Below are 26,351 nucleotides of genomic sequence, written 5' to 3'. Positions count from 1 at the left end.
TGGTAATCCTATTTTTATCAACTTAAGGAAGAAATTTCATGCTAAGCAAATTGTTGTGCTTAGCAGCTCTATGAAATTGGGCCATGGACTTAGAGGCACTGGACACCTTTGGTTAACTCCTCACTTGGTGTACATGTATCTCAACATAAGCATAAAATAACAAACCTGTGAAAATTTGAGCTTTAATTGGTCGTCGAGGTTGCGAGAGTGGAAGAAAATTCGCCCTTGTTGCACAAGTTGTGTGCTTTCAGATGCCTTGAATTCGAGACCCAAGCTGAGGTCTCGAATTAAATTCAAATAATATTTTAGTGAGAAATGACTTCATTCTCAAAACCATGTTACCTCATAAGGAGCCGTTTCTAACAATGTTTTATACTACCAACAGCTCTCCGTTGCTCGTTACCAAGTAAGTTTTTATGCTAAGCATTATTTTGAGTATACTATTACAAATAGTGTCCAGTGCTTTACGTCACTGGTTGATGGACGCCATTCTCGGTCTAAATAGAGCACAACGCCATGTGCAGTCTAGTCTGGCACCCTGTGTGTGTCTTTTTAAACAAAAAAACATGGCTTCTCATATGCCCTTCTTCGAATCCACGGCTTCGGATCCAGATTCGGCTTTTGCGGCGGCCCCCGGTCTCTCGTCTGAAGCCCCGAGCACGAACGCAAATCAGGCGCAACAGTTGTCAAAACAACCGCGGGCCAAGCTACAATCCCAGCCATATCTCGTTTGGCCCCCCTGCCCCCTGCCCCCCTGCCCCGGGTGCCCCATATCCATGTTGGTTCTCATTGTTGCACTGTCTTCTGCGTTCCAGTCAACATTGAGTGGGGGAGGGGGTGAGAGAAGGGGTTTACTGGCAGGGGGGAGTGGACAAGGATGGTTTACCCCACCCCCTCGCCCCACAACAAAAATCAACAATTAATTGCTCAAGTGAGCAAAATTAAGTGCGACTAAATTTAAAAAGTGATGCAATATTTTGTCTATCATTTGCTGTGTTGTTGCACTATCCCCAAAAATCATTCAATAAATAAAATAAAAATAAAAAGTGTAAATAAAAAATATTAATCCCCCTTATAAGAAGTAACAAAAAAATAAACAAAATAACTTAAAATAAACTCAAATTTAATCTGGTAAAAAATAATAAAAGGTTACGCTCCGGAAGTGTCAGGCATTCAGGCGCCGGTTCAGTTAATAGCACACACTGGCCCCTCCCCATTGCCATATAGAACCCTTCAGGATTTGCATCCGACCCAGAGCACATCCCCCCTGCCTCGAATCCTAGCCACTGCGCGGGCCCTGTCCCTTTAGGGGAGAAAACAAGGCAGATCCCAATCACACTGTCCCATCAGGGGCAGCAAAAAGCCTTGAATCTATATTAGAGACAGACGGTATTCGAACCCGGACCGGATGATCTGAGTTGCTGAGACAGTCCCAGCACCTTACGCACTGCGCTATTGTGTTGGTGACTAAGCACAGGGCTTTTCATGGTATTAACCCTGGATTCCAAGGGGCGGGGCAAGCCCAACTAAATGGGGTGAAACGTTTAAACGGAACATCAGTATTTCGTAGTCCTTGCAAGTGTTCTAGGTAGATTGATAAATACATGTTTATATCTTTAAAAAGAATAAGGCAAGTAAACAATTGTATAAACAAAATTACTCGATCCTTATTAAACAAATAATAATAAATAAAGAAAATTCAAATGTTTAGCGAAGAACAATTTAAATGCGCCCTGGCAAATATCATACAAAGTGTTTAGTTGCATGTAGCTTTATATCTTAGTTTGTTTTAAGATGGAGTTTAAACCAAAAGATATTTGGTTAAGACAAAATTATGTAAGAAACTGCCTTGCCGGCCGCTACATATTTCACGTCAGGTGTGGCAGCCGACTCGCAGCGTGTCCTTATTTCAGTTCAGTTCAGTACAACATTTATTTCCAATTCCTCAAACAATATAAATACAATGTTAGCAAAGTGATACACAAAATGCAGAAAATTTGAGGGGGGGGGGGGAGGGCAGGGGGCAACAACCAAGTAAGCACAGCTTGTGTTAGGGAGTGCTCCTACAAAGAAAAGATCCAATACAGATACAATGGAGTTAATACAGACAGAGCAGACAAAGATCGAAGCTCATGACCAACAAGGCACGGGACAACAAAGACACGCACAATCGAGTGGTTAGGTCCTCCATGGAGGAATTCCTCCATGGGTCCTCATTCAAGTAAGAATGAAAATTAAAACAAGATTACCGGGGGAAAACAGAAAGTCAATTTTGAAGAAGGTACGACGATTACTTTGAAACTGAATAGATTCTGTATATTCCTTTAACCAACAGGTATTTGGAAAGCTCTTGTCACTGCACGTATCCAATGGAATCACTCGCGGCGGGGACCTAGTTGTCTTTTATCCTTGCGGATATAAAGACAGGGGCCCAGTCTACCAAAGCGTTTGAATAGGAAAGTGGAGTGCCCCCCCCCCCCCATCCTCACTTTATGAAGGTTGCACTATCCTAAACGCAGGAAAATAAACAAAATATTCTTATTTCCGGGATAAAAAAGTGAACTGTTTCGTTTCGAATGCTACATGGTGTTCGGCGTAATTTTGTTTGGTTAAATAATATTGCTGGGTCCGAATAAGATCTGTGAGACACATGTAAAATCAGCTTTGATCGCTGTGGTTGCAGTGTTTTAAAACGTTGTGAGACCTCTACCGCTGAGCATTGGCCAACTTTAAATAATGATAAAAAGAAGTAACCATTACAGATACTAGCTAACTTTGGTAAAAAAAACACGCATAAATCTTATGGAATGAGTGTTTGCTCAAGTTTGAAAAGAACCTTCGCGGTCTCGAAGTTTCAAAAAGTATACTCCGCTTGTCTTCGGAAGAATTCTCAAGACGAGCATTATCTTCAAGAAGACGCACCGGTGTGGAAGGAGATGAACCGGTGTGGAAGGAGATTCTGCACCCCCCCCCCCCCCCTCATTATGACGGACAGTGTACAAACTTTTGTTTTATCTGATAGCGCCCTCTTTTGAACCATCCTCTTTCAGCCCATGTTAATTTCCCATTATGGGTGACAGAAGATCCGACGGAGAGGGCAAGTTTTATTTTCGATTTTTTTTTTTAAAGCCATTATACACTTTCGGCACAGAAAAAAACAAGTTCACAGATTAACAAATAACTTACAGGGTTTACAGAAGGTAATGGTGAAAGACTTCTCTTGAAATATTATTCCATGAAATGCTTTACTTTTCGAGAAGACATTAAAACAATTATCAATTCACGCTAGCGAGAATTACGGGTTTATTTCAAACACATGTCATGACACGGCGAAACGTTAGGAGACAAGGGTGGGTTTTCCCCGTTATTTTGTCCCGACTCCGATGACCGATTGAGCCTAAATTTTCACAGGTTTGTTATTTTTTATATCAGTTGTGATACACGAAGTGTGGGCCTTTGGACAATACTGTTTACCGAAAGTGTCCAATGGCTTTAACTTGTTATTTCGTATTTAATATTATTTTTTTAGGACCTTGTTTGCTTGGTATGTTGGTTGGTGGTTGGCTGGTTGTTTGTTTGTTAATAATGTTTTTTTTTTGTTGGGGGGTGGGGTCAGAGGAAGGTATTACCTCATGAAGAATTTCGCAAAGCGTTTTTGAATACACTCTATAATCAGCTAAATTACTAAAACTATAGTCATTCCGTTTACATATACCAATAAGGTCATCCCACATGTTGTTGTTCTAGCGTGGGGCGAGAGGGAGCAATCGTCATAATATGAAATCAGAATGGCAGAGTCAAACATATTGTACCAATAGTATGCGTAACGATCAAGTCGTGTGTTATTTTGGCGTTGCATACTTTCACTTTCTACCATCTTTCACCACCCCAATAGACTTGTGAACAAGTCGTTATGTCTGTCGCGGTGATAGCGTTCCCACTCTATTCCGAATCTCCCCGCGATTCCCGCGGGATTCTCGCGAGACTGCTGGCTCCGTGAGACTACGGCCGTGTCCGAAACGGTTACTTCGGCTACAGCTACGGCTAGATCGCGCACTGCTGCCTATTCTTCAACACTGGCAGACGCGGTGATCTAGCCGGAGCTGTAGCCGAAGTCGCCGTTTCGGACACGGCCTACTGCTCTCACCAGTAGCTAGGGGGAGAAGTCGTCAACCAGCAGTTCACAAGAGAGCAGTGATCTCGCGAGAGCACCGCCACAACTCGACTTTCTCATCGCGTGGGACTATTAACGACTTGTCCACAAGTCTACCATGCCAGCCATCGATATTAGAACATCAAGGTATTCCATTCTACGAACGTAGGCTGCACCGAAACAAAAACCGAAAATTTTAGTTATTTTTATAAGATTCTTCAAAATGGAAAGGAAAAACCAGGCACGAGTGCATTGGTAACAAATTACTATTGTTTTTAATACCGTTCATAATTATTATGATCATACAACGATCATTACTTGATTCACAATATGTGATACCATAGAATTTTTCACGATAACAGTAAATTACACATCGACAGGGCAAAACCGAACTAAAAACTACCTACAATCCCATGACATTCTGGAAATAACATACAAGTAATTCATGAAAATATCCAAATCTTTCAGATGTTTAAAATGGAGCTGCATCTATCTATAGCGGACTCCTCCACACACAAAAGGAAAGATCTTTCGCAACTACATTTCCGTTTCAATAAAATGCCTCAAATAATAGAGAGTTAAAGTTTCATCACATAAAAACCGACTATTATTAGGAAAAACTTTAAAGGGAAGGTACACGTTTAGTAGTTATTATACTCAAAACAAATATTAACTTAAAACTGACTTGGTAACGAGCATTGGAGAGCTGTTGATAGTATAAGACATTGTGGGACACAACTCCCTCTTAAGTAACGTAGTTTTTGAGAAAGAGGTAATTTCTCACTTAAATAATAAAAGACTACTAGCTAGCAGTCTTTTATTCCTATCTGAAAGCACACAAATTCGTCCAACAGGGGTGTATTTTCTTTCATCATTTTCTCGCAACTTCAATGACCGATTGAGCCCAAATTTTCACAGGCTTGTTATTTTATGCTTATGATGGGATACACCAAGTGAGAAGAATGGTCTTTGACAATCACCAAACATGTACCTTCCCTTTAACCTAAACGCAGAGATACTTTTGGTAATTATTCCACAAGTTACCGACCAGACAACAATTCCCTGGCAAGAAGCACTGGAGAGCTGTTGATGGTATAAATTATTATTAGACACACTTTGAAGTGTAATTCTCGAGAAAGAGGTACATTTTTCAACCCCAACAGTTTTAATCTGAGAAAGACTTCGACTGGAGGCCTTTCTATGACGTATGAAAGTACACAATCCCATGTAAAAAAAGGGAAATGTTTTCGTTCATAATTTTTTTGGAACATGTGGATGACCAATGAGGCTGTTGGGCCCACATTTTTACACGTATATTACTGTATGCATATGTTGGGATACAGCATGTGAGGATACTGGTCTTTGACAATATTATTACCAAAAGTATACCCTGCCTTGGCTTGATATTAAACTAATCTACTCTTGAATATAAAAATTGTTAGTTTACTTTATTTTAAATACTGAATTAGAATAGAAATAAATGATCTGGTAAAATATATCTAAACTACCTCTATTAACACTGTAATTCCTTTAGACAATAACATCCCTGAGGAAAGTAATATTATTTAAAAATATTGTTCTACCCATCTTAAATGTTTCAGCTGCAATACTTGTTCAATAATGTGTTTTTTTGTGAAATGTAAGAACCCCACTAATGTATCCTGAGTTTATTTCGAAATATCTCGCTCAATCTGTAAGCTAAATAGTATTGTAAGAGATTTTTTTTTTCTTTGGTTTTGAAAAAAAAAAAGAAAAAAAATGAATGAATATCTGGTCCAAGCTCAGGTGGTGGTTATAGACCTTTATCACGGTGTGGCCATCTTGATTTTACTCCATTCCAACTCATTGTAACCAAACTGAGGCTGGACAAAATAATAGTCTGGTGCCATGTTTGAGCAATGATTGTTAGTATTCATTACTGTTGTTGGAAACAGGGAACATGACAAAGATGGTGACAGCGTGATAAAGGTCTATTGTCATCAAGGTGTGGGTTCGATTCCCGATTATCCCTGGAGCAAAGACGCGTTATACTGTAATTGCTTCTCTCCACCCAGGAGTGAATTTGTACCTGTGAGTGCAGAGATGGTTCTTGTGCGTTGATTGAGTCTTATGCACTGCAAACTTGACAGCACAGTCTGTCATACTCCTCAGAGAGCTGAGATGGTCTTTAAGGCACATTATAGTGACATAGTTAATAGTGTTATAGAGTGTCATGAGCGTCACTGTGTAAATATATACAAGAAACTCTTAATATTATAAATAAATATATAAATATATATTTGGTATATCAAAGACAAAAGTTTCACTATTTTATTACATATAAAAATATAGAAGTCCCTGAATTTAAAAAAATAAATGCTTTCAAAAAGAGGTATTTTTGTTCAATGAGCTAAAATTTCAAAGTTATTGCGTATAGTAGAGCTCATTAAAAATTCAAAAATACACCATCCGATGCAGTTTGATCGAAATAGCAAGAAACATACACCTGTGAATAATACTTGTCCTACAATGAATATTTCCACGAATCTCAAACACACCCCTCCAAAGCCCTTTTCACACTATAGAGCCATTTCCCCGGGAAATAAACTCCCGGTAAAATCCCGGGAGTTTATAACCCCACCGCCACCCGGCAATCGTTCTCCCGGGAGTACTATTTCCCAAGAACATGCACGGACGTCTCACGGAAAAACGTTTTACCTCCCGGGAGTCTCCCAGGAAATACCTATGGTGCGAAGAGTGTTGTAGATGATCAGATTGACTGGGACAAACCTAGACTTGTTTCAAGTCCTGTTCTCGTGCAGGGGTCCCGTGCGGAACAAGTTGGTGGATGCAGAACCATGCTGAACATCATTTTCTGAGATTGGCACGGGATTGGGACTTGAGTAAAGTCTAGAACAAACCTTTCTAATCTGTCTCTCTAATTCATAATAAATTCAAATGAATAGTTATTACTATTGGGGTTGATTGCACTTCTCATAAATAAAAAATTGTAAACTATGTATCTATTTCGTTAGCCTCTTCTCAAAAATGATGTAAGAATCATAAAAAAAAATAAGTAAAAAAACCTTTAAAATGTGCTTCTCTGTCAAAATGGACGGACTTATCCTGTATTTTATGGCAACTTTCATAACAACTGGTTATCTGTTTCTGTGTGTTTTTGGTTTCCTTTTTTATATTTTCTGAACAGCTCTTTGAAATGTTTCAATCTTCACCAGGCTTCGGTTTCAACCACGCCGAACTAGGCAAGCCATCACGGTGCCAGTCAGTCTACCTTGCACTAGTTTGCGTCTGTAGTCGACCCGCCAGGCTGTCGGCAGACGCAAGCCGTCGGTACGCTCTCCTCCGCCATCTCCCACACGTTCGCCGATGGATCGCTTCGCCGGAGTACCATCATAGTGTAGTACGTCTTGCGGCAAGTGTCATCGGGCCCGCAGCCGGTGTCGTCATCGGAGCAGCTCGCGAAGAACATCTCCCGTGGTATTCTGTTGTCATCTTGGTCTATGTAGAATGTCCACGTGCATTTGCAATCGGTGCAGGTCGGTGGAGCGGCGGCTGGCTGGCCGGGGGTTATAAACCTCATGGCGTCATCGTCGGTGTGCCTCTTCGCCGGTCGGTCTGATTTATCCTTGGGGCAATCCCGTTTCGTCTTGGTTCGGGTGCTACTCCTCTCTCGATGTTTGCTGGCCAGTGATGGAGTGGCAAGGACGAGGATGCAGATGCTTAGTAGTGTGATGATGCCGGTTAAATTCTGATGCAAAAAAAAAGAAAGAAACAAAACAAATGACGTCTTGGACCTTAAAGGCTTTGGGCACTTTTTTGTAGGTCACAAAACACAACGTCCACAGATTAAGTTTTACACGCGGTTTCAAGATAATGATAGTAGAAATCTTCCCGTCAATTATTACCTGCGAAGCTGCTGTAGTTTTTGAGAAATGAGTAAAAAAAAAATACGAAAATATTTTTTGTAGATTAAGATCACGTTAGCATGTATAAGGTATCTAATACAAGTTCTGGTATTAGATACATTTTTTTTAGATTGTTGAGTCAAAGTTCTACACTGCTAACCCAATACCTGTGGTCGAGACTTTCTGGCACAAGTTCGAGACTGAAACACTTGAGACGCACAGTTTTAGCTACGTTTTGTTGGTCTAAGGATTCTTCTTCTAGTTTCACTATAGCGTATAGGTACGTCATTCTTGAGCACGTGTGAATTTACCATACGGTGTTCCTTTCGAGTTTAAATTTCACGGTTTTGGCGTTTCGAAAAAGTGCTGATCGGTTTGACGTTTTAATGGGTACTGTGGACAACTGTGGTAATTGTCAAAGACCAGTCTTCTCACTTGGTGTATCTCAACATATGCATAAAATAATAGACCTGTGAAAATTTGAACTCAATTGATCGTCGAAGTTGCGAGAGAATAATGGAAGAAAAACACCCTTGTCACAAGAGGTTTTGTGCTTTCAGATGCCTAAAGTTCAATTTAACTAATAATTTTTGTGAGAAATTACTTCATACTAAAAAAACTACGTTAATTCAGAGGGAACCGTTTCTCACAATGATGTATACTATCAACGGCTCTCCATTGCTCGTTGTATACCAAGTAAGTTGTTATGCTTATAATTATTTTGAGTAATTTTTTTTTCCAGGACGAACGTGGGTAATTATCTGCACACGTTCGTCCTGGAAAAAGAAAACGCCTCACACCGGGGTCGACCCGAGGAAGCTAAGCGAACGCACTCATACTTCCATGCTGCAACAAAGCGGCTGTACAAAACGGAACTCCCACACTATGACGTAATGTGAGTGATGACGTAATTAAGAGGGCTTTTTGTGAATTATTCTGAAAATCACAGGAGAAGGGTATTTCAAATGATTTTTTTTATACACAATTTACAATCTGTTTAATCTCATATGAAACTCAATTTCCTTATTGATTGAAAACATGAACTGGTGCCGCTTTTGTTCGAGTATTATGAAGTTCTATAAATATTCTCGTTCTAACAAAGTTACAATAGCCTGAAAAGACAAGCTTTTTGATTAATTATATACAAATTCCCACACACTTAATAGAATTAAGGCCTATTGTGTACGGAAACTCGACATTTTGATCAGCATGTTTTGGCGGTCTGCTTTAGCTACTGATGAAGACTTTCGCGATATAATGCACGAAACGTCAAATTAAGCTCTATTAAAAATGTTCACAGACCACCACTGTACTGGGCACTGCATAACTGTGTTAAAGGAACACGTTGCCTTGGATCGGTCGAATTGGTCTTTGAAAAGCGTTTGTAACCGTTTGTTGTAAAATGCACATGGGTAGAAAAATGCTGTAAAAGTAGAATACACACAAACATGCCTCGAAATTGCACGGTTTTCCTTTTACCTCGTCGTCTAACACGGTCGGCCATTTATGGGAGTCAAATTTTTGACTCCCATAAATGGCCGACCGTGTTACTTCACACAGTAATAGGAAAACCACGCAGTTTCGAGGCAAACTTGTGTGGATCATTGTATTCTACTTTTAAAACATCGTTCCAACCATAAGCATTTTATAAAAAACGGTTACAGTTGCTTTTTATATACCAACTCGTCCGATCCAAGGCAACGTGTTCCTTTAAACAAATCCAAACTTAACTGCTGGCTGACAAGCTAATTATAATAATAATAACCTTACTTATAAAGCGCTTTTTACAAAAGCGATACAAAGTGCTAACGAAATACCATAGCAACAAAACAAAAGATAAACTACATGCTTTACAGACAAAACAATGCAATTAACAATGATTCAATCTAGAGTAACTTAGGATAGAGGTGGGTTTTTAATTGGGATTTGAAGGAACTCAGGGAATTGGCTAAACGAACAGATTGAGGAAGACGATTCCAGCATTTTGGCCCAGTTGCAGCAAAAGCTTTAGATCCTACATTGGTACGTGATCGTGGGGCATTCAATACAACAGCTGAAGTGGATCTTAAATTATACAAAGACTGGCGGGTGTGGAGAAAGTTGCCCAGATAAGTTGGAGCTTGGTTAGAGAGTGATTTATATGTGAGTACTGCGTTCTTATATTCAATCCGTTGCAAAACTGGTAGCCAATGCGGGGTCTGGATGAGAGGGGAATTATGCTACTTAATGATGCTTCATCCGCTTCATGATGTGCTTGCCAACAGCTGGTCCCTAGGTTTGGTCGTATGCGAGTGCCTTATGCTGCGACAAACCGACACCCATCCTCCTCACTCATGCAGTAACGCATCACAAATTTACTTCCAAAAGTTAGTTTTAAAATTGTTCGTCCACTCATTGATAGTTTCTTTTCTTATACAATTACAACTTGTCAGTGGTTTTTCTTGCAATTGTATATAGCCCTATGACCTGTTTTTAATTGGTTACAATGTTTTAATGTTTTACTGAATGTGGGCATTTGAATTACCCCTTTAACGGGATCTAACGAGATGAATCGAATTGAATTGAACTTAAGAAATGAACATCAAATTTAGCCGACCGGCCACAAATGCTATACTCACCATGTTGTTCGTTCGCTGTCGCTTTCTTTATCTTCGATGAACTCTCTGATCTTTTGAATATCCTTTTTAAGCGGATGCAATAGTCTAAGAGCCTTTTCTTGTTCGTACTAATCATTGTCAAAAAAGTGCGGTATTTATACTGAACTGAGCCACTGACAATTTCAGTCTATTCCAGGTTTTGGGCGCCGATTTGGTAGCGTTTTCGTCATAATATGAAATATGAAATCTCATATGCATTGATTGCTTCAGTGTTTACCTAAGCGTTGCTAAGGGGTGAACAACAGTCAAAGGGGGGAATCCCCGACCAGCCAGCCGGAAGACAATGCCCCCTTTGTCCGTCGAACACTCGTCAGGTTATTTCCGTCGAAACCGTTTTAGAAAATCGCGTAACACATCGGCAACAGTAACTCAATAAAAACATACGGCCAGATGGTTTCGTTTCGAGTCTCTACACTCTATTATTCCGAAGGTTGGAAGTGTTTATGGCTGTATGATTTAAAATTATTTTGTTGTTGAAGCTGTTGAGAGCTTTCATTAGTTTTTTTTTTTAATCCAAATAAACTAACGATGAGTAACAATGTTAAATATAAATAAAATATAAATACACTGGTTATTTTAGGAATGATTATGTATTAATTAAGAATGTGTCAATTTGTTATGTAATTGCTTTGTTCTTGAGCTTCAGGGTTGAATTGAGTTCATATACGTAGTGGGTGGAATGTCTATTTTTAGGTCACTTGAACTTAAGAATCTGATGGACCCGCAATAATACAAAACAAATTCAAGACTCAAAGTAACTATAATAATTATGTACAATACAATTTGTTAATCTTATACTTTTGGATATGTGCGCATTCGTAATTTATAGTTATTACCGTTTGGCATCTTTAGCCATGTGGGTGGTATTAGAGACCTGACCGAGTTCCAAATAGTGTCCAATTATTCTGACCGTGGTCGTGAGTCTGTCTTGAAAGATGGGGGTAACATCGATCGTTAGTCAAAGCATTTACGGCGTGGGCTCTCGGGCCCAACACGCCCGGGGAATGTTTTGGTCTCTGGTGTAATCTAGGCCTTTTCAGAGGCATTATTTGACCCTTGAAATTAATCTGAAGTGATTGAAAAGCCGGGGACATGTCCTCCTGCCCCCCCCCCCCCCCCCCTGTTTGACGTCCTGCTTCCGACAGCAGTTTGGGCACATGCCATTAAAATTGCCCTGCTTTATCCAAAGTATCCTTAGAGTATAGATCATTGATATCCTAGACTGGGCCACTCTATATAGTATCTGGCTGGGGGGGGGGGGGGTTACAGGTCCTTGATTTGTGTAGTTTTGTTTTTAGTGGCTGATTTTTTCCTTCGTTTTTTTGTCATGTTATAAGTGCGTAGTTTAATTATAGGCTGTATTATTTAGTTCGTTAAATTCGAAAATATGGTATGAACCTTGTCACGGGGGTCTCTACTCGACAAGTCCTGCTTTTTGGAGACCCCACCCTCTATTCTTAAATTGTTTCTATTTGATTCGATTGACTGGAAATAATGTATTGAATTCCATTTAATCTTTAGCTCTCTGTGAAATCAAGCCCTTGTTGTACAGGGCTGGGCACCAATACAAAACCAAAACCTAAACTATCCTCACGTGAAAAAAAAAGAACCCTGGAAATATTTCCACAAAGCATAGTCTATGAGTGACGTACTACTGTTTTTTGTATTGCACTACAGACACCCACGTTTAACGTCCACTTTCTAGACCGGACACCAACAAGCGAAAACTGTTCCGAGACCGCAGTGGCCCGAAACCAAGATTGGATAGCGATCTTGCGACTTTGCAAATTTAGTTTAATTTTTATCGTTGTGGAGAAATAACAATAGTTTGAACGAAACCATTTGATATAATGTATTCAAAAGTAATTTGCAAAATGTTTGTCTTGTGATGTTCCGAACGTAACCCATGCTTTAGAGAGGTCTGTCGTGTTTTTTTTTTTTTTTTGAGGTTATTGCCTTATGATCGAAATAGTTTTTTCTATTTGTATTTATTTGTTTATGGTTTCAGTACACAACCCAACAAAAACAAATCAAACTTCTACGCAATATTTTAAAATAGCTAGGCATGAGAAAATACAGCAAGTTGCACCACTTGCATTTAACCTTTGAAATTAAGAGGGTTGCAATGACGTCACAACTGACCTTATTTTCTGCACATCTCTTGAAAATAATTAGTTGCTCATAATTTTGTCTAAACTTAATTTACTTGCCGTGAGATCATTGTCAATAGGGATTCACCACTGGAAGGGATGGTACACGTTTGGTAATCGTCAAATACCAGTCTTCTCACTTGGTGTATCCCAACATAAGCTCAAAATAACAAGCCTGTGGAAATTTGAGCTTAATTGGTCATCGAAGTTGTGAGAAAATGATGAGAGAAAAAACACCCTTGTTGGACGAATTTGTGTGCTTGCAGAAAAGACTTCTAGCTAGAAATCTTTTATTTTTTTAGTGAGACATTACCTTTCTAAAAATCTATGCTACTTCAGAGGGAGCCGTTTCTCACAATGTTTATACTATCAACAGCTCTCAAATGCTCGTTACCAAGTCAGTTTTTAAGTTAATATTATTTGTTTTGAGTAATTACCAAACGTGTACCTTCCCTACCGCCGAAATTCCGGAGCGATATCCACGCAAAAAGAATAATCACTAATACTAATAGGACGAACAATCTGATAAACTTTACTGACAGTGACGCTTCTCGGGTTTAAAAAATGAAGAAAAAAAAACCCTGATATAATTATGCCAATTTTTTCACTACCATATTACTTCGATATATCAAAATGCTTTAATAATCAAAAGCTGTCGTAGGCTTGTATCATACAGTTTTTATTTCCATTAATTTTAAAGGATTTTGGTATTTTTTGTAACACAAAACACAATGTCCACAGATTTAAATTAAACTTACACAGTTTAAAGATAATGATGCTAGAAAGCATTCCTCAAAGTTGCTGAGGTGCTGTAGTTTTTTAGAAACGAGTAAAACAATGTCATGAAAATACGTTTTTTACATATTAAAATAATTTTCGCCTCATGATCACTGACACGAAAATTCTTTTCATGACATTGTTTCACTCATTTCTCAAATACTACAGCACCTCAGCAAGTAATAAATATTTTTGGGGAAGCTTTCTACTATCCTTAACTGTGTATGTTTAAAGTCACCTGGAAATAGATTTTTTTTTCTTTCAAACTTAAGAGTATATGCTTACGAACAATAAAACAATGTTTTTGGTAATTGTTTGTCACGATTTATATGTTTAAAAAATATATAAATTGTTTGGGGGGCTGACTCCGCCTACCCCTTTTGTGACGTCAATCGAGGCAGACTTTGCCTGCAATGCGTATAGTAAACACACGTGCAAAGTACATGTACGTCCAAGTCGTGAGTTGGTACATTTCAAAAAGTGTTTTTCTGCATTCAGCAGCAATACACCTGGTCGGCATTGCCACAAGTAATAATACTAATACTAACAATGAACAGTTTTTATATTGCGCAAAATTACAATGAAGTCTCTTAAAGACAATGGACACTATTGATAATTGTCAAAGACCAGTCTTCTCACTTGGTGTATCTCAACATTTGCATAAAATAACAAACCTGTGAAAATTTGAGCTCAATTGGTCATCGAAGTTGCGAGATAACTATGAAAGAAGAAAAAAACCTTGTCACACGAAGTTGTGTGCTTGTAATGAAATGGGTCTGGAAAACCTATAGGCCGATAATTACCCAATGCGTTCATGTTGTGTTCAATTTAAGTGGGTGTACCTCGGCTCTTAAATGGTTTCTTTGCTTTTGTCTGCGGCTATTATTTGCTAAGGATAAGAATTTCAACCAAACAAAGTAGTAAGTTTATAATGGTTTCACAGGAAATATCATCTGGACACAATTGGTAATTTCCTCAAAATAATTATTAGTATAAAACCTTACTTGGTAACGAGTAATGGAGAGCTGTTGATAGTATAATAAAACAATGTGAGAAACGGCTCCCTCTGAAGTGACGTAGTTTTTGACAAAAATATGTAACTTCTCACTGAAATATTTGAATTTGATTTCTAGACCACAGAATTTGCTTTCAAGGTCTCGAAATAAGGATCTGAAAGCACAAACTTGTGCAAAAGGGCGTTTTTTCTTTCATTATTCTCTCGCAACTTCGACGACCAAGTGGGCTCAAATGGTCCACAGGTTTGTTATTTTATGCATTATGTTGAAATACACCAAGCTTTAAAAATAGTGTCCGTCTTTAAAGCCATTGGACTCTTTCGGTACAGAAAAAAACAAAATAAAAGTTCACAGATTTACAAATAACTTACAGGGTTTACAGAAGGTAGTGGTGAAAGACTTCCCTTGAAATATTGTTTCATGAAATGCTTTACTTTTTGAGAAACCAGTAAAACAATATCAATTCTCGATATCGAGAATTACGGATTTATTTTAAACACATGTCATGACACGGCGAAACGTGCGGAAACAAGGGTGGGTTTTCCCGTTATTTTCTCCCGACTCCGATGATCGATTGAGCCTTAGTTTTCACAGGTTTGTTATTTTATAAATAAGTTGTGATACACGAAGTGTGGGCCTAGGAAAATACTGTTTACCGAAAGGGTCCAATGGCTTTAAAGGAACAATATTACAGAATTGGTAAGTAACAAAAATCGACCAAGATCGCAGATAGTTAACAAAAAACTTACACGGTCTGATGATAAAGATGATGGATGAAAACATCCCTTGAAATATCTCTTTCTGAATTGTCATATTATTTTTGATGATAAATAAATGTAATAAAACTAATTTCCCGTTTGGAGTTTATCGATCGCTCATTGAGCGTTTACTCATTTTTTTTGTAATCGATGCCAATCAAAAATTAATGTGTAATCGTTTTTTCCCCACTATTTTCTCGTGGTCCAGATGGCCGATCGACATAAAATTTCTACATGTTTGTTAGGTTATGTATGGTGGATTTCATAAAATGCTTATACTGCCAGAAACTGTTTTGGTGGTAAAATCCAATTATTTAATTATCCTTTAAGTTTTCATTTGATTTTCTTTGGATAAGCCAATCATTAGCGTTTTCATACTGAGTCCTGTAATTATCCAGACCTAAATAAACCAATTAGCTCAGACGTTGAAACTGGGCGTCTTGTTATTTCAGCCATTTTGTTTCCCAATCAAACAATTGGATCGTTCAATTAGTGTTTACTCAGCTGGGAAGTAAAACAAAAGTGCGCCCACTTCTGCCGTGAACATCGGAAATGGTATTAGCAGTGCAGAGTGCAAGAGAGAAATTGTGAAAAAAGAAAAGTTGAAATCAAAGTCTTCGGTCACAATGTAGCCGAGTTGTTTTCAAAATAGTTAGGCCCTAAACAGTTTCGGTTATTTCAAGATAAGATTTTACACAATAAAAAGTAACAATTCACATTTCTACCGGATTTAAACTGAAGGTGTGCACACGTTTGGTAATAATGCACTAAAATGTAAATGAAAACTTTTGGTTAGTTGCCTGTATATCATGCTTTCGATGGTAGGCCTAAAAGGACATTTTTCGAAGTGATGAAGTTATGTGAAAATATATCAGTTGTTAAGCCCCCAAATTTGAATCTGAGACCGCAGTATCGCCTCTTGCAGAACGACACTCTGGGCAGGATGTATAGTTTAGGGGCGCGGGTCAAGTAATTATGGCTAATAAAAAATCTAAACGGCCTATTTAAAAGATGGAGGATAAACAGATCATTGCTCCGCCGCAGGGGCATCAATTAGCAGGAATAACGATGTTGTTTTTGTGTGGGTTTTTTTTTTTGGGGGGGGGCGGGTGGGGGGGGGGGCAAAGTTATCAAGAAAAAGACAATACAAGTCACATGTGCTAATGAACACGATGTCTAACTTTTTTGTGAAAACGGCAACAACAGAACTTAAGTGTCACGGTATATCAACAAGAACCGCGCTAGCATTCGCGAACTGAAACCAAATTCCTCCTGCATCTCACAAATTCGAATGTTTTTAAATTGAACTAATTATTGGGTGACAATAATTTCACAGCACTCTTTTTTTTAAATGAATCAGCATTCTTGCCTGTTGCTTTCATCGTCCAAACAAGTACATTACAATACAGGAGAGGCGTGAAATCGAGGGCCTAACTTTCTGTGTGACAGGTGTGTAAACAAATAGCGCCCTCTGTAGACCACTAAATTTAAAAATCATCTCTCTTGACTGCTGAGCCAAACAAACAACACTCTTTCTTATATATTAAGTGGGTAGTAGAGTGGCATGATAATGAAGACAGAAGCCAACTTTTTTATAAATGTAAATCGAACAATCTTTGTCCGGTTAATAATCTGCCAAACTCCCCTCCCCCCCACTAGAAAATGTAGTCACCCAATATGCCTGCATCTGATTGGTCTATTGATTAAATGGCTATTCATCAAACACGAAACCGGTGGGGCCTTCAAAACAAAATATCGTAGGACTGCAATCTGAGCTGTTGTATGTTGCCTGTGTACTTTGTACTTTGACATTTAGTACGGATAATACTACAAATGTAAGTACATTTGTTATAATAATTTAGTAGGCCTAAGAATTAAGGTTTTTTTTTAGTTCTATATCCTTTTATTTCACCATACGTTGTGTAGGCAGCGAGGGTATAGTTTCTGTAGTTTCTTCTGTGGTACGGTCGTGTGTGAACGTAGCAATGGCCGAACGAACTTGCTAACGTTACAAAAACCTGACATTTAGACAACATTGTCAACTGCGTTTTTGTGCAATCCTGGAGGTAGATATTTAATTAATTTTACTTCAAGTTCATGTGTGCAACGACTCAGTACCCAACTGCATTTTTATAGCGGGGGGCGCGCTACTCTCAGGTTTTTGAATTTTTGTTAATTAAATAATGACATCTGCAGTCGTACACTACCATATGTACACTAGCCCTGATTAGTCGGCGGCCGTCGGGAGGAGGGTTACGATTATCGCAACTAGACGTCTGAGTACCTACGTGTACGTTATGTACGAGAGTAACTGTTTTTCCCCATTCTTGTACTTTCCTTGTCATGATTTTAACTTTATAGTTTGTTTGTATAATGTTACAAAAACATTATAATAATAATGTACTACGTTACGTCATGGCATGGTCATGGAGATGGTTACGTATATAGGTTAATTAAAAAAAAAAAAAACGTTTCTTATTATTTTTTAAATCAGCACAGATTTGCATTATCATTTTGGTCAAGAAATCACATTCAAGATGGCAGCCATCAATGAGCAGACTTTGACCACAGCTCAAAGTTCAGTTTTCTTCCTGAGTGGTCACAGCGAGACACATCTCCGTTCAATAACACGCTCCATTCAGAAGCTAATGCCAGACCAACCCTCCGAGTTCACATACATTGGAACAGCGAGGTCCTGTGCTTCGTCCCCAGTCATCAAATCACCATCACAGCTTCTAGTTGAGTTGTATCGTCGTCGTTTAAAACCTTTGGGTACTGGGGGTAACACCATACTGTCTGCTGAATCTCAGATGGCTATTCTACAACTCTGCCTCGCTGAACACAACAAACAGGTTTGAATTTGTAGAAACAGACATCTTAGTCTAAACATAGGGAAAGGGAAGAGGTCTAACAAACAGTCTCTCAAACTGTACACGTACTTTATAATTTCACTCCCTCAGCCTTGCACTTTGCTCTTGAAGGGGCAAAGCAATTTCCATCTGGTAAGTAAGAAGCACTTCAAGGAGGAAAATATAAATTTGTATATATGTGAACTTTGCAAAAGCACTGTGGGTGCCATGAGTTACTCTGAGACCTGACCCCTATTTTATGTTTTCGCCACCATACTTTCTTTATCCCCGATGCAAATTTAACATCTATTATATCGTTGCGGTACCCGCTGCCAAAACATAGGATTCGAACTGCCTCTAGCTGCCGGGCAACCTCGGTAGTCTAGTTGGTAAGACACTGCTCTAGAATTGCAAGGGTCGTGGGTTCGAATCCCACCCGAGTAACATGCCTGTGATATTTTTTCACAGGACTCGGGAAAGTACTGAGTATACAGTGCTAACACACATCGGTGTATGGGTAAAAACCAAAATTAATATTCTTTATCCCCGATGCAAATTTAACATCTATTATGCCACCATACTTGTTGGTTGTTTTTTGATCAAGAGTTACTAACTTTGTTCATTTCATTCATATTTTCCAGAAGTACGATGTTTACGACACAGATGCAAGCGAAGTTCTGCAAATGTTAAGAAAGCTGAACAATCAAAAACTTTCAACGACTTCCACCGCTGACGTTTCATCACAAGACAGCTCCGAGAGCTTCTCATTATCAGAGGAACCTGTGAGATGTCTGTACGAGGCGTTTCTCAAGAGTTGCAATATGGTGGACATGATGGATGTTTACCATGCGGTCGAGACGCTGATTGAGACTGATAGGGATTGGTTCAAGTCGTTCAGAGAACAACATGGGTTGATTGTGCTGCAGTGGCCCCATGAAGTGCTGGAGGTAAATTTAACAGACAATTTGAACTTCCCCGATCACAGGCTCAAAATTAACACTGGACTGCCGGCTCGGGGCCAGTGAACTTAGCATCGGGCCAGTAGACTCATGACTGGACAAGCCCTGTGGTCTCGTAGTAGACTATATTTAGGATTTCTGAAAACATCTTTGTGAGGTCTACACTTAAATTTCTGTTTATTTCATATAATTTTCACTTCTTATCTTACAAATAACAATGGACTGCAGGCCCGGGGCCAGTGATTTTAGAGTCAGGCCAGTAAACTCATGACTGGACAAGCCCTGTGATCTTGTAGTAAGATACCTGTTTGGGAATACTGAAAACATATATTTTTAGGTCTGCACTGAAATTAGCATTTATTTGAACTTTCACACTTTGTCAGATTCCATTAAACACTGGACTGAGGCCAGTAATGTTAGAGTCGGGCCAGTAGACTTTATACTTGACAGGCCCTGTGATCTTGAAGTAAGATACCTGTTTAGGCATACTGAAAACATCTATATGAGGTCTGGACTGAAATTTTCATTTATTTTGATATAAATTTGACATTTCATCTTCACTTTTTGTGTTTTTTAAAGAGAAATATTTTGAGACTTCTTTGTGGCCAGCCGGGGAACATCACAGAAATCAACGTTGACATTCTCACTGATACTCTGGAGGAAGTTAATGAAGACAACATCAAACTGCATATCACGCAGAGAGACTGGGATACAGTGCAAGACATGGAGGACAACAAGTCGTTCTCGGCTTCACCACCCAAGACGCAAAGATCGCCCGTTTCAACCACAGAAGTAGGTTATGGTTACGTAGGATTTGAAAATTTACAAAGTGGTATAATCAAGTGAGGTTTGTGGTAGCACCATGTGTGAATCTCTTTTGGGTTGTGTTGCGTTCTTAAAAAAAACTGCCGTCGATTTCACAAGGAGGTTGGACTCGTCTTATCTCGAGTTAGGACGATTAACTCGTCCTAACTTATGATTAATCTTAAGGTCTGCATGCTACAGTGCAGGGTTGGGACTCGTCCTAAGTCCTAAGATTAATCTTAAGTTAGGAAGAGTTTTGTGAAATAGACGGCTGGTTGTAGACAACTCAATCAGTATGCTCTGATCGTCTTCAGGAGAATGCTGTTTGCTAGATGCTGCTAATGAACTGCCTTGAAGATTACTACTGGTACCTGGGCTTGTCACCATCAAGCCAAGGCAGTACTGACTTTTAGCCCAGCATTCCTCTGAAGACGATCAGAGCATACTGATCGAAACGTTTCAGAACCAGCCCTCCAAAAAGAGATTTACACGTGGCGCTACTGCAAACTTCACTTAATTAGGTTATGATTCTTGACTTCAAAGTAGGACCAAGGGCTTAAACAAAGTTGTATGATATAATAATAATTGGTTTATGATAAATACAAACATGTTATTGGTGCTGAAATGATCCTTCGAAGTCTGAAAAGAGCAGCCAAAATTTAGGAGGTACATCAAAATGATGGCGTTTCAAACCTTTGGTAACCCCTGGAAGTACAGATTTCAATGAACTTTTGTGATATTCACATTGCTAGAGAAGTACAATGTAGATCAAGATTACCTTGTATCAGACGAAAAACAACAGTTGCTTTATTCACAAAGCAGAGTTAAACAATTCCGAAATCAGTAAAAAGTATGACATTTCTCATCCCTGAATCAGGTTCTGGTGCATCAAGTTTTTCTCTCGTTTCTTGGGCTCCTTGTCAACTCTCGAGATGAACTATCCTTGGCAAGATGTTTGAGTTACTCTCCTACAGGCCTAGACCACAAGGGATTCACAGCACTCAAGAATCTTGCTAAGCTCAAGAACATGTCCATGTATCAGGTAAACATGAAGACCTTTTCACAATGTAGGCCTATCTTTTATCTCTATGGATTTTTTTTTTTTTTTTTTTTTAAGCAAGTCGCCAGACACACAAGGCCTTAAGGCCACTTCAAGGTGTTGGCTACATTTGTTGTTTTTCCAGAGGCCGTTGCCACCTACTCCTAGGGCTGAAACAGGGTTGCCCCTTTTACAGTCCATACGGATGTAGGCTTTGGTAACATCAGTCCGAGGCAAAATACAGCAATGGGGAGGCCCCGGGAGATTTTTACCAACAGTTACCCTGGCGTATTTTCACAAATCACAATGTCCCCACTTAAAGGTCCCTATGCCACGGGGTTCCAGTTGCACATTTCAAGAATACCCCCAGGGTTTTGTCGCTTTTACCCCTACTCTAGAGCAGGGGTGGCTATACCCCTGGGTATGCACATTTGCTGGGGTAGATAGGGTCAAAGTAGTCCCAGTGTGAAAGGGCTGGCCGTTATTCCCCTGGAAAAAAAAACCCTGGGGGAATAGAGTAGTATAAAAGAGCCACAGGGAAAGGAATACGAACAAGGCAACATGTTTCCTAATTAGGATACTGTTTTCTGATTTAGAAACACTAAACGATGTGAAAAATGTCTTCTCATTTTTGAAATGCTGGTAGTGTTTCCTATTTTGGAGGCACTACGCTTTTATAAATATTTCCTGATCAGGAAACATCATTTAGTATTATGTTGTTGGAGACATTGTACACTTTATAAACACTGCCCTCAATTGACACATTTTGTTTATGATGAATCTGCAGACAGCGGTGTCCTACATCACCAAACTGAGGCTCGGAGGCAGAAGCTACGCGCCTGGCAACGAGGGCGCTTTTCTTGGCGACAATGTCAAGAGTCTGAGTGAATTTGTCACTAATGTTCAGAAACTGCAAGTTCTACTGGAGGAAGTCCCAGATACTAGGTAAGTTATTGTGATATAAAACTACTGCACGCACGTTCTTTTTTCTCTAAAACACTAAGAAAGAAATCAGAAACACTCTCCCTTTGAAGGTACTACAAATGGTTAAAAAAAAGTGTGTCTTTAACCCTCAATTCAATTGTATATAAAACACTGAATAAGAATAAACTAGCAGGAAAGCGCGTGGAGGCAAGGCCCAAAATAAGCCAGGTTGCTTGTAGCAGCTTGCCTTTACATAACAAAATATATAAAAAAAGGTACATGCTTAGGGCAATACAAAGACCAAACAAACAGACAGACAAACAAACTACTGGTCCATTATCAGAACTTTTAACCTTCGCACTGGGCAGGTCCTTTTTATCAAGTTTGATTAAGGTGCAATTCCATTCAGTGACACCCTAAACCACATGTTTACGCCTCATGAACTTTTAATCAGACAAGACAGATCTTGCTTAATTCCCAAACCGGAAAATACGTACCCAAGTTTGTCATTCAAGGTAAACTCGGGTCTGCTTTTGATGGGGGGGGGGGGGGGTTCCTGTGGGGTCTAAGGTGCTGTTTTCACCCAGGGTAAATGTGGGTACCTGTAAGGGTAGAGGTTGATGTTGTGTTAAAAAAAGCCTATTGAGCGCAAGTTTTCCCAGGTTGTGTACTCCCCAGGGAGCCGAGGAAGCTTAAAGGAATGTTATTGGCTCGATGACCAGGGCCCAATTTCATAGAGCTGCTAAGCACAAAAATTTGCTTAGCATGAAATTTCTTCCTTGATAAAAACAGGATTACCAACCAAATTTCCATTTGTTGCATGTTGCTCTTTACTGGTATTCAGCTGTTGTTTGTTTGTCCCGAAAATCACGTGGAAATTTGGTTGGCAATCCTGTTTTTATCAAGGAAGAAATCTCATGCTAAGCAAATTTTTGTGCTTAGCAGCTCTATGAAATTGGGCCCAGAGCACCAATGTAAAGCGCATTGAGACATTTATTGTGAAATGCGCTATATAAGGACTTGTTACTATTATTTAATATTACCTTGAAAATACTGGCAACCAACCGAATACACTCATCTCATGTGTTACTTATATCTTTCCTGATACAGACTTTCTATCAACAAAATATTGGTGTCCGTCAAAGCCCTCCTGTGTAAGTGCAGAGGGAGTGTCTTCAAGACAGCCGCTGTGGAGAAAGTCTGTCAGACGTTCAAGAGTAAATTTGACGTCCTAATGACGACTTACAATCAGAGCAGTCAAACAAGCCCCCCAAAGGTAAAGATTTTTTCTTGAACTGCGTTTTTTGTGTTCTACTACATGTATGGCCCGTGACATCCCGCAGTGAGGCAGTAGAAGACTTTGGTCTTAAGTGGTCTTGCTTTTAAGAAAAAAATAAATAGAAAACTACAGTATTTTGGCATTTTGAACATGACTATGTCATATCTTTAACCATCTTATGAGTGACGCTATATATGGTCAGTTGGGTTAGCCAACTGGCATCTTTCCTTGCCTTCCACCTCTACAACCCTGGGGGCACTATGTAGATTGGGTCTTCAGTCCCTACTTCTTGACTGCAAGGTTTTTTTTTCCCCAGAATAACATAGGGTTTTCCTCCCACAGCTAAATCAGAAACTTCCGTTTTTCTCTTCTCTCAATGAGGTTGTATTATAATTACATTTTGTTGAAAAATATTGACTTCAAAATAACACACATCAATCCGATCTATCACCCCAACAGACTGCAAACCAAGGGGGTAGTGTCTTGGGACGTAAGACCCTCAAAGTGATCCAGACGTTCCTTGATCAGGAAACGACGAGGCCAACATCCCATAGCGCTGTCACCATGCTCAGTGACTGCGTACTGACACAGGCCACCCCCGTCAGAATGCCATCACTGTTGGCCCAGTTCAGGTAAGACACACATCCTCCCCGCAAACAACAAACAAGCAACTTGTTCACCCTTATGTTTTTGTCAATACCTCAAAATCACTTATTGATAAGACAGAGTATTTGTGTTGCGCCAAATCCACCAAACTAAGGTGCTCAAGGCACACGATGTGACATGACAGAGAGAACCTTAACATAGTAAGAAAGAGGAGTCGGACTTTAAAAAAAAATTGAACAAAAAAGCCATTTTGTACTGGTTTTCAAACTATACATAAAAGATTCAACACTGGATATTGCAAATTTGTTGTCTGATAAAACATTGTTGTTGTTTTTTTCCACAGATCTCCCGAGGTTATCGATCAAGAGTCTCCTGAAAACCAGTCACTTAGAGACAGAATAGATGTTCCCAATCAGGTGAGATCCTAAAACACTACAGTGACAAACTCATGCAAGTACTGCCCAGCTCAAAATTCCAGTTCAACCTTCTTACCAGTTGAAAACCAGCAAAAAACATGTATACATTTCAACATAGTTGAACACAGTTCAAACTGGTACATATCAATTCTATGTTTTAAAGTACATTGTGACTAAGTTTTTATGAGCAGGTTTGAAGAAATCACTATTATTTTTTTACAAATTATTTGATCAGATTAATGAAATACTGCAAAAACAATCACACAGTAAAAGTGACATGTTTAAACTGTACATACCAAGTATAGAACTAAGAACAAAAGAAGTTCACAAAGTGTAGAGACTTGAAACACTACATGTCCACAGAGTGGTTTTTGTTTTCAGTGTTGAAATAAAGCAAAAAAATAGCAGGATACCAGTCAGAGATTTAACATGAGAAATATTATTTTGGCTGGTAATACATGTATTTTGGTAAGCATAATTGTTTAAGGCTTAGGAAATTCTTGTGCATAAAGCAGCACTATGGGTCCTGTAATTAATAAGTTGTAATATTTCTTTCAACCTTTCTTTTTCAGGAGGTGAAACAACCTAAACGCTTTGGCAACCAATCTGACATGGCGTGGGCGGAGCCAACCGAAAGAAACCCCCTCCAGGACAAAGATATGAACCAGATCAACCAATCAGTAAACACCGACCAATTCATCAAGTTGTGGGCCGTGACGCCACCCGAGAAACACAGACAGGCCAAAGTCATCACCCACGAATTTAACTCGCCGACGAGTCCGACACCGCTACAACCAAGCGCCCGGCAACAATCGCTATCCGTTACCGACCACACCCCTAAGAGACCGAAGGGGTGCAGCAGAAAGACAACCGAGGCTGCAATGGATAAGGAGAACGTATGCGCTGAACGCGCCAACAAGAAAGGGGGCGGGGTCAAGAGAAGGGTCAAACGGGTTTTAATGGAGGACACGGGGAGTAGCCAACCGAGCAAGAAGGCAAAGAAAAACACAGGAGGGGTGAAGAAGAAACAAGTCACCCTCGTTAAAGGACAGAAAACTCTGAACCAATTCTTTAGAGTATGAAGTAAGAACTTACATCAATAATTTTGCCCAGTCATGTGGCAAGGTGACTTGGACCCAATTTTATAAAGCCGTTAAGCAGAAAATGCTGCTCAGCACATTTCTTTGTCGAACAAGAAATGAGTGGGACATTGGAGGCAACAGTATAAACCTTAACATTGGCTGGTAACCTGTTTCTGCTAAGCAGCATTTGTACAGGCTTTATGAATTAGGGGCCCGGACACTAACATTTAAAAATTTCTTGGTAAGATAATTTAAGTACAGAATGTCATGCACTTTAACTTTGTGTGCTTTATAGTGTTTCATGACCATGTGGTATATTTTGCACCAGACTCGCCACAATCCAGTGCAGCCGAGTCATTAGGGGTGTTGGTTCGAATCCTGGTTGTGACCCTTGATGAGCAAGACAATTAACTATAATTGCTTCCCTTCACCTAGGAGTATACAATTATGATGACACAACCTGTGATGACAGAGATAGACCTTTTCGCAAATACCATTGCGCAAGCGCAAACTGTCGAATGAAGTGCATGCTGGTCTAGCTAGTAACCAAATTTGATAGCTAGCTAGACCAGCATGCACCTCATTTCACGTCTTTTGTGCGCGTACCGAGTATTTGTGATAAGGTCTATGGTTCTTGGGAGTTATTTAACTTTAAGCTACATAATTGGCAGGGCAGGCTTTACACATTCCCTCAGGAAGCAGAGATAGTTTTTAGGATATATACAATAATGGCCCGGTGAAAAACGTCAAAATTGGCAGATACTGGCGCTGTATAAAATAATACCCATTTTTATTATTTATTAATTTAATTGTACAAAGTGTCTTGTAAAAGTTTTTAGCCATTAATATTGTGAATTTAAATTTTAATATGTGTGTATTTGTAAATTGTGGAGAATGAGACATTTTAAAATAAAAACCTCAGGTAGACAAGAACATTTTATTTTGTGTTTTATTTTACAAAACATGTTGATGAAAAG

General features: G+C 39.3%; 1 protein-coding gene across 4 annotated transcripts; it reads left to right on the top strand.

Moving 5' to 3' along the window:
- The first annotated feature begins 17,141 nt into the window (after positions 1 to 17,141).
- LOC139952434 (PCNA-interacting partner-like) lies at positions 17,142 to 26,268 on the top strand. Of its 4 annotated transcripts, none has more exons than XM_071951562.1 (10): positions 17,142 to 17,251; positions 17,916 to 18,268; positions 18,907 to 19,212; positions 19,804 to 20,016; positions 20,906 to 21,070; positions 21,855 to 22,012; positions 23,102 to 23,267; positions 23,730 to 23,902; positions 24,220 to 24,292; positions 24,865 to 26,268. In XM_071951562.1, the coding sequence occupies exons 2-10, from the start codon at positions 17,954 to 17,956 to the stop codon at positions 25,372 to 25,374; spliced, it is 2,079 nt and encodes a 692-aa protein (XP_071807663.1). In that variant the 5' UTR covers positions 17,142 to 17,251; positions 17,916 to 17,953; the 3' UTR covers positions 25,375 to 26,268. The 4 variants fall into 4 exon arrangements, with proteins under 4 accessions (XP_071807663.1, XP_071807662.1, XP_071807665.1 ...); XM_071951561.1 differs by having other exon boundaries at positions 17,911 to 18,268; XM_071951564.1 differs by lacking the exon at positions 17,142 to 17,251 and adding an exon at positions 17,353 to 17,482 and having other exon boundaries at positions 17,911 to 18,268.
- Positions 26,269 to 26,351: the final 83 nt, after the last annotated feature.

This window comes from Asterias amurensis, chromosome 20 (assembly GCF_032118995.1).
Source record: "Asterias amurensis chromosome 20, ASM3211899v1".
NCBI lineage: Eukaryota > Metazoa > Echinodermata > Asteroidea > Forcipulatida > Asteriidae > Asterias > Asterias amurensis.
The sequence above is the reverse complement of the archived record's forward strand: the minus strand, read 5'-3'. Positions and strand labels throughout refer to the sequence as shown.